The 12240-nt window shown below is 34.9% G+C and overlaps 1 protein-coding gene across 1 annotated transcript; it reads right to left on the bottom strand.

The window, feature by feature from the left end:
- Positions 1-742: 742 nt before the first annotated feature.
- On the bottom strand, positions 743-5389 carry LOC137395182 (uncharacterized). The gene is made up of 4 exons (XM_068082011.1): positions 5278-5389; positions 1700-1826; positions 1297-1462; positions 743-823 (listed from the first exon to the last, which is right to left on the bottom strand). Exons 1-4 carry the CDS (start codon positions 5349-5351, stop codon positions 816-818), a joined length of 375 nt encoding a protein of 124 aa, XP_067938112.1. The 5' UTR covers positions 5352-5389; the 3' UTR covers positions 743-815.
- Between the last annotated feature and the right edge of the window lie 6851 nt (positions 5390-12240).

Raw genomic sequence — 12240 nt, forward strand, 5'->3', positions numbered from 1 at the left:
TCGAACGCATCTAGTCTAGTGGCCGTGCTAAATCAATCTTACTACAGCTTTCACAGATGGGCGCATGAACTCATAAAAACCAGTACCCTAGCTAATTCCAAGACAATTGTTTCCACTATACATATATACTTTTTAGACATATATAATTTATACGCTTCACACATGCCGATATCATGAATTATTATTTATTTACAAATTACAACAATATTATACTTACTCGTTAGTAGAATTGGTTAAGCATATATGTAGACACTGGTTCATGTATATAACTGAGAATCGATATAAAAATTCTAAGGAGAATCAGAAAAAATAAATTTTTGCCACTGACAATTCTGATACAAAGTAATTAAGCTTTGTAGTTCTAGCGAAACCAAGAAATATAAATAAAAAACATTAACTAATGATTTAAGTAAAATTGTTCATACATTTGGTTAACACCAAGCCCCGCGATGAAGTGCAAAATGAAAAATAAAATCTAGTATAATAATAGCTTTTCAGATTTCCATTTAAAATACTAATACATTCCAACTGGTAATCACCTTATTCAAAGTTTATTTTAGGAAAGATACCAGCTGCTTAATAATAAGCTCAGAGTTAGTAAGTGCCTCTCGTAGTTGAAGTGAATGGATTATGTTACGGAAGGATAAGAATGCTTGTAAGCTAAGAAAGAAATTGTCTTCATACTGATAGCTTATAGAAGATTTTAGCTTCAAGCGTTGCGTTCTGCTGCTCTGCAACTTGAGTGTTGATAGTTTTTGGATGTTCGTATGCATTTATATTATATCCACCGCAGCATCTGAATATATTTCTCCATTTCAATCATCTACAAGTACATTGCATACAAATATCATAGAATACAGAATGAAATGTGAATGTGAATTCTACCTCAATAGCCTCAAATACATAAGCACAAGTGAATGCAAATGGTGAGAAATGTGAAAGAAGATTTTCGCGAATTTTATAATAGGAAATTCTCTCTAGTCATTATAATTTCTGCTAAACTAATTCTCTACGCACATGGAATTTATAAGAAGGAATATTAGTACTTTTTGAAAACCTGATTTTGCATAATCATTATATCTCATTTAGATTAATGCCAGCATCACGGTTCCCATAAAGCAATCCATATTAGTCGAATATGTTAGTTGAGTACATGTTATGTTAAATTAGTCGAATATGTTAGTTGAGTACACGTTATGTTAAATTAGTTGAATATGTTAGTTGAGTACATGTTATGTTAAATTAGTCGAATATGTTAGTTGAGTACATGTTATGTTAAATAACAAAGATACTTACTTAATCCTTCTAATAAGTTAGTATTGAGCACATCTATCTGTTTATACTCATAAACAGTGCTCCATGTGCTGATAACATCTCTGGACAGCATCAACTGCTGCACTTGTTCATTGTAAGAGGAATAGTATGAACCACGGATATTTATGATGACTCTGAACTCATGTTCCTAAACACATTACACCTATATTACACAGAATAAAGGAAATACATGCATTTCTACAGGGTTGAATGCTTTTATTACAACTTAATACAGGTTGTTTTATGGGTTGTAGTGTTGGAAAAGTATACCAAAAATTTAGTATTAACACCCTCTTATGAACTGAAAATGACCGAATCCCTGTAAACATACAGGTAAAAGCTCTAATCCAACAAAAAAGTTACATGCGTTTACATGCAAACATACCTTTAATTTGTAATTTTCACCATCAAATTCGGGTAAGACTAGCATCCTCTCAAAAACTGTGATGCAGTCATGCACAGATAAGGCTGATCTATATGATATAGTCTCATCAGCCATCTCACTAGTCTCACTATATTATCAAATAAAACAAAAAAATGCTTTTACTTGTCTTCACAATGTTAGGCCAAAGAGACGGAAGAAAATAACTACTTTGCAAACAAATGTTTTACAAGGACATATTATTATTTCTCCATAGATGGCGCGCAACCTATTCCATATGCCTACCTTGCAGTCCCACTTTAATAAAAAGCTTCATAATTGAAAGATAATGAAACAAATATTTCACTACTATTATATATACATTGCATACAATACATAAATATAACTTGCGTGTTTTGTCTTGATAAGTTGCAAGGAGGGTACCATTTTGGTAACATCAAATGCAAACAATACTATTAAGGAGAAAGATGTAATACAGTGCACCCCCGAGATACGATGTTAATTTGTTCCAGGGTTGGCATCGTATGGTGAAAAATTTGTATATCGGGGTATAGAGACCATTGTAATTAAACAATGCAAACACTCCCTGGTAAAAATCGTCGATTTTTTTATAAAAATGTGTACATATTGACAATTAGCAACAAAATAGTATGTTAACTTTAGTAATTATAGTTACCTACAGTAACTGTATTGTATTTAGTGTATTTGAATGGTTATGATCTGCAATACAACGCAAAATTATAATGTGTGTACCAAATGCAGATCGTACGGTAAGTTCTTGCCTTCAAAAGGTACGCATAACATAAACTTTGAATTCACTTCAAGTAAGTTTAGCTCGCTAAACCTACACTTAAAACTAAGTTTTAGTATGTATCAACTTTTTATCACGAAATTTTATCCTTCAGCAGTTCCTATCTTCACTTTCACTATAAACTTTAGCCTATCTGTTTAAAACCTTTTTCAACCTAAATCAATAAGGCCCCTTGCACACTTGACCATTTAATGGCTACCGAAAAGAAAAATAAAATTTTATTTTCTATACTGGACGTACATACCTTTGGAGTAACGTGGCTTTAGCTGGTACATGTAGCGAGTAAAGCAGAGATGAAGCAAAAGCGTATCAATGCTAATTATGGTGCTGTACACTTGAAAATAAATTTAAAACGTAATGAATTGGAATTTTTTAGTAGGCTAAAAGAAGTTGTCCATTCCTGTCCAATTCTTCTACCTTTTTTACAAAAAAATTGATGGTGCAATGCAAAGAATTGCTAGCTAGCACTTGTAAAAGGATCCAGAGAATGTGGTACAGTAGTTTATCTTGTATGAAATGTGCACAAGAATCAATGTAACCATACATACAAAGTTTGTACGTATTTATACCCTAGGGGGGACAGGGCTTTAGCAAGTTTCAGAAAGTAATGTGGATGCTTCAACTATCCTGAGTAGCTAGTTGTATGAGTTACATACATACGATGAATTGTATTCACGTAGAAGATAACAAGCCCATATGCAAAGACATGGTTAAACAAGAGAATAAAACATAAAACCAAAAGGAAACAAATAAAATGAATAAAATATGAAAAACATGCCACACAAGAGATAAATAATATATATTATACATGCATTGTTTTAATGTACCAGTCCACATCGGTAAATTAAACACTTAAAATATTTCTGCGCATGTGGGGTTTTCTGTATCTTCAACATCCTCGCCTTTACTAAATGGTTGCTCCTTTTGTATGCTGATCGCGTGCATGACCTAGCTCATTCAAATCTTCAATCGAAAGCTCTTTCTTGTGCTTGCTTTAATGGAGTTCTTGTTTTAATAATAATTGCAAATGCTGATTGGTTGCGATCATATTCCTTGACAATGTTGATAATACGGGTCCCTTCTTCTTATTTACGACATCCAACTTTGTTGACATAGAAATCAATTTTCCTTCGTTTTGTAACGTTTGTATCGGTCTCAGATTCCATAGATAACGAATTAAATGTAGATACTTGTACTTATATACGTATGCTGACTTAAAAGTTTATAGCAAAAGCTATAATAACGCTACAAATAAATATTTGCTTTCGCTTGTGCATTTTACACGAAATTTTCCACGCGGATATGAGAGAAGTCGATCAGCGTGTCTCTTCTAAACGTTCTAAGAATGTTTTCGGCAAACTATATTTCGGTGTCTTTTTTATTTCGACGTGTGTTATGAGCACACCGACGGCCAAATTTTAACTCGGGCGAAACTTTTTTCAACTTCGTATGGTGAAATAAAATTCGTATAGCGAGGTGAAGATAACGCAATGTTTGACTTCGTAAGGTGAAAAAATCGTATATTAGGGTAATCGTATGTCGAGGGTGCACTGTACAACTTTTGGGTAGTTTAATAGTTTTACACTAAAATGCAGGCTAACTTTGGGTGAATCCGAAACACACTTTTGTGCAGTTAATTTTTCTCGAGTATTAATTTTAAAAAAATCATGGAAAGAACACTCCATACATGCCACACAAATTGTACTTTGAATGGGGAAGTATTTAACTATATACAACTTTTTGTCATATGCAGGTAACCCGGTTTCCTACTGTAAACTAAAAGTATGTAAAATAGGTTTATAGGTAGGACAATTCTGAAAACAGTTATTAACTGCCATAATACCTACCATACATGGGTTTCAATAGAATCCTTAGCTGCAATACATCTTGTTTGTTTCACATAATCCCCATTATTCAGCAATTCACTATTACGTGCAACCTCATTTCTCACAACTTGACTGCTAAAACCAAAAAGTGGTTTATATATTACTGGTCATTTCACCACACTCTTTACAGTGCATTGCGTGAGTAATAGCAACTAGGTTGGAGGAAAAAAGATTGGGCATTCCTCATAGAAAGTATTACTAAAGCTATATATATATATATATATATAATGATCCCAATCACTCAATTAGTGGGCAGTAAATTTTTCAGAGTATGACTCCTCATCAGCGCAGCTCAGAAACTACATCCCATAGTGCTCAAACAGCAAATATGGTATATACCTTAGATAGTACACCATCACATGGGAGAGTGCTCAACCAACGCAATCAAAGGGAGTGTAATACTTAATCTGCGGACAGTACTGTTTCGGAGTTTGACTTCTCATCAGCGCAGCTCAGAGACCATGGGGACAACGACAAACCAGTGCTGCGCTGGGCAAGAATCTGACTACCCAACTTACTCAGGTATAGTAACTTTCACTACCGTACATGGAGAACCCAAACCCGAGCTTGAAAAGACAAACCGTTATCCTTGTGATCATGAAAACCTTGCCCCGCACTAGGACAAACTATATCCATGAGCGTCAAATAAATTTGCTCCACAGTATTTATCCGTGGACTCTGTCAAAAGTGCTCAAACAGCAAACTGTGTGCTTAGTATATGCTACAGGATGGTACAACACTACATGGATAATACTCAACTGAAACAAGCTAAAGGTTACTCAAACTATATAGATAATCGGAGTCATCTATATATGCAGCTCTGAAGCCAGAGAAAATTGACAATTAGCTAGGCACAAACATTCACAATGAAAATAGTAACTTACACATTGGGTTCTTGACTACCGACTGCTTGTGATGTAGGCCTACCAATATTTCGTTTCTCATTGCTTAAAATCATACAAATTCAAGTTTTAAGGCCTTTAGTTTACATTCTTAGTTTTATTACATAAAGGTTTCCTTTGACTAGGCATCATAAATACTTAAATATTAATCACACACAAACAGCAGTTACTGGCTAAAATAAATACCAGCGCATGAGAATTTGTAAGGGGAATGTCTCTTCTCAAAATGGAATATTGTTTCTCCCACTGCACTAGTTGATGTAACACATTACTTCTAGGTGTCCTGCACAGCCTTCTTATCTGAAAAATAGATGAAGATATAAAACATTAATTACAGCTCAACTAAACAGTAGAGACGTTATAACCTAAACCAAGAAAGTATTTGTTCACACTCAATGAGCAGTGTATCTGTAGACATACTCACCTGTTTGATATAGTCACGATTCTCTTCCATTTCTTTTCCGTCAACTTTCACAAACCTAAAAAAATATATATCACGGGCAAGTTTTACATATTAATAAGACTGACTCTATGCTGTTTCATACTTTTTGCGTCATTTTATACTGAGGGAGATTTGTGACAAACAGGCCAAAATCAAGATTGTGTACCATAAACATTGTATGCCCAAAGTATATAAGGAATACTTAAACTGACTTCACAAGCCTGAAAGATATATTTTAACATAACAAAATATAATAAACAATATCCACATGCCTCCATTACCCAAGTAATGACAAAATAAAAAAACATATTCGCCTCCCTTACCCAAAGATTTTTAATGCTAAAACTATACTGCCCTATGTTGACATAACCCTATATCTCTTCAATTTTTTAAAATTGACTTTTTAGTCTCAAACTCATTTTCCTTGCTCAATGTAATCTGGAAAAAAAAATTTCTCAAAAATTTCCACATGAAAGCCATTTTTTACACTTCATAAACCCTATATCTCCGACTAATAAAATATAAACTGCGGACATAACCCTATATCAGCTAATACAGGGCTTTGTCTGCATAATATGCTATTCAATTGATGTCCAACCTGCAGACAAAGACAATCAACAACATTATGCCATCAATTGTTTGCAATTATTGTCGCTAAAAGTTTGCCTTCTTGTTAATGACTAGACTGTGAAGCTTCATGGATAGGATTTGCAGAATGGTAATATATTCTGAGTTCATGGAATCCTATCACACTGTCTGAAGTTGTGTGATATAAGTTTTGCTGGCAGACTAATTTCACCAGTGGGTGCTAGTCAACCAACAGCAAGAGTTCACAGATATATTCAACTTTACAACTCACAGATATATTCAACTTTACAACTAAGTACTTCTTTTAATATATATTTCCTCATATCCAAATGGATGGAGAAGCCGGACCACTTGATATCAGAGCTCCAGCAGCAGCAACAGGTATGCCTATTTCACCATTGTGATCCATCCACCACGAGTGAATTTTGTGCGATAAACTTGTTCCTATATTAATATGATTATAGCATATTTATCTTGTCATATTTTAGTATATTCCAGTGACAATAACTAATTTATGGTTTATGTTTTAGGAAACAAAAATGATATTGGCACCACACCAAAGTGTAGGAGGACAGATGAGGTAAAGAGGCAGCATAATATTGAAGAAGGGTGTAAATGTTTACGACTTTGATGACTTCACAAAGTGTGTGGCAGCAGCCTCAGTTAAGGTTACAGTGCCTGAGGTTACTCAGTTTGTTAACTACAGGAACCACCAATCGCAACCTAAGCTGCAAGCAGCTGGCCGTCCAATTCTCAGTGAAGTTCGCGTGATAAAGTTTGTAAGAGGAAGCAGAAACATCTCTTACAAACTTAATCATGAAAATGACACTCCATGGCTGGAGTTCGACTTTCTAAAGTCACGGTATAAACCTTCGGCTGACCAAGGATTGATGCAGTCAGCACATCGGGGAGTAAGCAAGCAGAAGAAGCAGGGACTGGTCAAGAACCTGGTTGAGAAACATATGCAAACGAGCCATCACCGATTTTGGAAAAATTTGGTAGCCAGCAATGCTGTAGACTTGGTCACAGACTTTGAGTAGACCCATATAACTATATGTTAAGCAAGTGATCCTTCAATTATTATATAGCGTTACTGAGGTTTTATAATTGGTGTGGTATAATGATTGTATTTGGCTGATCTCCATGTGTTACGCAATGTTTCTCTCTTCTAAACCATATATCAATAATTCATTACATATTTGTTCAAACGTACATGCTAATATGTGGATTATTGCCGGTAATAAAATGCAGACAAAGCCCTATATCTCTAGGTAAAGGGTTTTAGCTGCATATTTTTAGTCAACAAATGACAATATTAGCTCACTAAACCAATTATTCCATTGTTTATCTCATTGTTTAACTCGAATCAAAATTTCAATTGATAATTATATTTGAGATAACCATACCAACATTGTGAAAGAATTTTTTATTATTATATTCATATGGTAAGGCTAGACAACAAGCGCTCTTAAATCATCTCTGCTGAACAATTTCACATTCCGGAGATATAGGGTTATGTCAGCACAGGGCAGCATATATAAAATCCCACACTCACCTCAAGTGTACACTGTTACGGCCTTAGTTTAGACATTTTAGTACGATTATTTCCATACACTTTGAAGATCTTCAAACCATTGATATATCTAATCTAGCCTCGGTCTATTCTAATCTAGCCATAGGTCTATTTAAAATGAATTTAAAAAGCAATTGTTGGCTAGACCAATTATGGTAAAGAGCCAATGACAAAAGGACAAGCCACAACCATGGGTGAGTCATCATTTTGCAATGGTAAGGCATTAATAAATCCTGCACAATATAGCCATACCATATGCAAATATTAGAGACTTGTATAGGTACCAGATATGACCCAATCCTGCACAGTACAGCATAGCCATACCCTATGCAAAGATTAGAAGCATGTACAGGTAAAATATATGATCCTAATCTAGCGCAGTATAGCTATGCTGTATGCAAAAAGTAGAGGTTTTTACAGGTACCATATATAACCCTAATGCTGCACAGTATAGCCATACCCAGGAGTTTCAGGAGGGAAGGACTTGGGTCTCCTTGGGCCCCATATCACCTGCACTAGATCAGATATACAATCTAAACTGGACCTGGTTTACTTACATTCTGGAGGGTTAAAAAATAACACGTAGCTCCAAGTAAACCCTATTAGTATACTGTTACTACAGTGGCGCATGTGATATGGGGCCCAAGGAGACCCTAGTCCTTCCCTCCTTGCACAAGGTTAGGATTTTATGGTTACATGGTACAAGCCTCTAAAACTTGCTGCATATGGTTATGCTGTTCAGGATAAGGTCATATAGTACACACGGCCTCGAATACTTGCATATGGCTATGCGGCTATACTGTCTACACTATAGCAGAACAGGGTTGATTGTAAACTTCAAGTTTAGGCCTAATCCTCCATGATGTGCCCATGTACTCCACTACATACTGTTCACTTTAGATTACATATAATCAGTTAATCCACTATGTACACTGTCCACTATGTATACTACGTATTAATAGTATTTATTGAGCAACATCACACCCGCATAAACAAAAACAATTACATGACTTTGGATTGGAATGGATTGTAGCTTAGGTTGGACCAATTTACTATATTAGGCCCCAAATGGATGATAATAAAGACATCCACAAACCGAAGCCACGATCCAGTCTAACCAAGGTTGACTGTGTCTACTACTACTGCTACTTACTACAACTCCTGACCCAACACCACAGTAACAAGTAGGTCTACTATAACAAGCACAACAATTTCCAGCATATGTGACATGCCATCCGTGGCGGCGGAGTAAGAGGATAAAGATTGCTTCAGTGTTGGTGGTTCCCACAGGAAACCAGGTCTAGGGACTATTTTAAAACTTATCACAGCAGACCTGCCAACCAAGCATGGAGGAAATGTGTGAGATGAGACAAAAGTTTGTTTTTTGTATAAGATTTTGGGGCAATGTGTGGATTAAAAAAAACTAAGTAACTATTTATCAATGAAAGAACCATTACCAATAGGTAGATTCTGTATATAATAACTTCCAAAATTGGGCACTTTTTTAAATGTTTGCTAGTAGTAGTAGTACGTAGTAAATGAGGGCAATTGAGTGAGACCAGAGTGACAGCTTGATATGTGTGAGAGAAATGAGTGAGAATGAGTGAGAGTTGGCAGATCAAAACAAAAAAATCATATTGGTTGGAACGGCATTATAATAAACAAATCTGTTTGCTTTGATTGATGATTTAACTTAAAAAAAATTGAGAACATATAAATCATTAAAATGTAGCCGTGATTGGTAAACGATAAATACTGGGCCGTCATCCACTACATCGGAAAATATTTGTAGAACAAAGGCTTCGTACTTACGTTTATTTATACAAGAAAACCTACATTTTTACACACTTTTTACTAATAAATATCTTTCTTATACTCAAATGATAAAATACATTAAATAGTTCACTATATCAAATACTATAAATGCTGAAAACTTTTTTGATTTGAATGTTTTATCAAGGGTAAATAATTAAAAGTACCTTAGCAAGGATTAGGGTCTGTTTTCGTGTAATTTAATAATTGCTATATATATGACACTGAGTAAAATATTGTAAAGAAGAGCTCGCTGTCAGCTTGAAATACGATGCTTTACGGTTCTGAATAGTCGTAGAATATATGGAACAATAGACTGACCATAGAGTTATCTCCCCCGGAGGAGATAACTCTATGAGACAGACCAACAACAGACAGTTGTAAAATATTTTGCTCTGGCAAAACTAGAGCAAAACATTCCATTTCAGTACCCTATGTGTACCGGTGAAATTTATAAACAATAGACTTCGGCATAAATTACATTTGGACCGCCTATTGTTAAACCGAAAACAGTCATGTTTTGAGCTTATTACTGGTGGCAAGTGATCCCAATATGATTTTCTGATTTAATTTCTCTTCATTCCTTTGGTGTTGTGAAATAAAAAGTGACAGAAAAGATAATATAATTGAAATAATAAGTAATAACAATGATGTCAGACTTTTGGCCCTACAGCCCATAAGATAGGCCTATATGTTTACTGATTAATCCACATATTATAATTATATATTATGTTACTATATTATTGATTATCAGTAGTAACAGTGATGTCAGACTTTTGGCCCTATAGCCCATAAGATCGGGTCGTTTGTCGTTAGGATGACAAATGACATTGAAATTGACAACGCCCTGTGATTGGATGCCGAAATATATTGTTTATAAATTTCACCATGTGTACCGTGGTGCTTAGATAGATCTTAGCTACAGGCCGCCTCGGAAAGGTCAGATCTAAAAAAGATAACGATTTGTGAGTTTCTAGACCGCAGTTCCTAACTCGGTTTGAAAACTGTGTAGCTGTGTTGGCGATTATATGTAATCAGTAGTACCATGGACGTAAGAAAATAGCTTTGTATAGCTTTTAAGAAAACCTTTGACATCAGTGTTAAACGTCCTGTTCTAGCGGGCAATATTGGTTTCTTTTTTGCATTTCTAAAGCGAGCGGCATCGTAGGGCCAGCATCGTGCTGCATGCTTGCAGTCAAAACTCTTCTTAAAAATTAAGAATGATTACTGGCATTAAAGAATGGTTACTGGTGTTTTGCTGGTGCTGAAAATGCCTAGATTTATTCTAGATACTAGAAATATAAGGTATATATAAAAGAGTGACAAAAACATAATACATTGAAAAAATACCAAAAAGGTTTACTGCTCTGTTACGCTGCTAAAAATAGATCCTAGACAGATGTTTTATAAGCAACTATGTTCTTGATGACAGTTTGTGTTGCAACAGTGTCTTCTAGTGCAGTCCGGTTAATTTCTAATTGTAATTTTCCTTCGAAATATTGGACCAAGTTTTAGATTTTATTTTACTTATTTTAGGTGGTAAATGTTGGCATAAAACTGGCGATTTCCAAGTTGAAATCAACAATCAAGGTATGTCTTTCTGAGGTTGTGATCTGAAGTTGATGTGACGTGATGCTGTCAAAATATCTCTGTTTCATTTAATCGGCGGTAAAAGTTCATCATGGGGTTAATTTTATCATAATTTTTGCTACATCAACAAAATATATATTATAAACTTATTATGCAACGCTCAACGGAGCAGAAAAGATTTTGCCATATTGTATTATTCGTTAACTTTTTTTAATCTTTATCAAATGTTTATTTTCAGTTTCTTGCTCTACTAATCCATGATAGTCTCACTAACGCATTAGACCAGCCTGCTGACATTATTATAGTACCAAGACATGATTCTGAGCAAAGTCACTACTCCCTAATGGTTAGTATTCTTATGCTGCACTTTTATACTAAAAGACTATGTCAAGATATTAATTTTGAGAACAATTAGTGTTGCATGGCTGTGCATAGTTATTATAATTGTTTTAAAAATTTAAAACAGCACATCGTTTATATAGCGTGTAACTTGAATAAGATAACTGTTTTGTAGGCACGGAAATACTTGCTCTGCGTGTATCTATAACATGCAACTTACATTAGCTTGCATAGCTTTATATACAAGTTGTATATGGTACTCTGTTTGCAGCTGGTAGATAGGAAACTTAGAAAAATTAATTCAACGGACTCTCTTTCTTACAAAGGACAACAGACCATTGAAAAAAGGTGAGCATGAAATTCTTCACTAGGTTTGTCGGTAAATCTTACAAAAAGTAACAGTTATTGCCTTTGCATTCTAGCATAAATGGTTTAATCCAAAAACTCACTGTTAGCAACAATATTTGCAGGAAGCTTGTTTCTGTTGATGAGAGGTTTGCTGATTATGCTGCGACAGATAGTGAGATGGCGGCTATGTAACAGAAAGATTGTGTAAGCTGTGGACTGTATGTTACCAAGGTGAAGCTGTGGACTGTATGTT

The sequence above is a fragment of the Watersipora subatra genome, chromosome 4, assembly GCF_963576615.1.
Source record: "Watersipora subatra chromosome 4, tzWatSuba1.1, whole genome shotgun sequence".
Lineage (NCBI taxonomy): Eukaryota > Metazoa > Bryozoa > Gymnolaemata > Cheilostomatida > Watersiporidae > Watersipora > Watersipora subatra.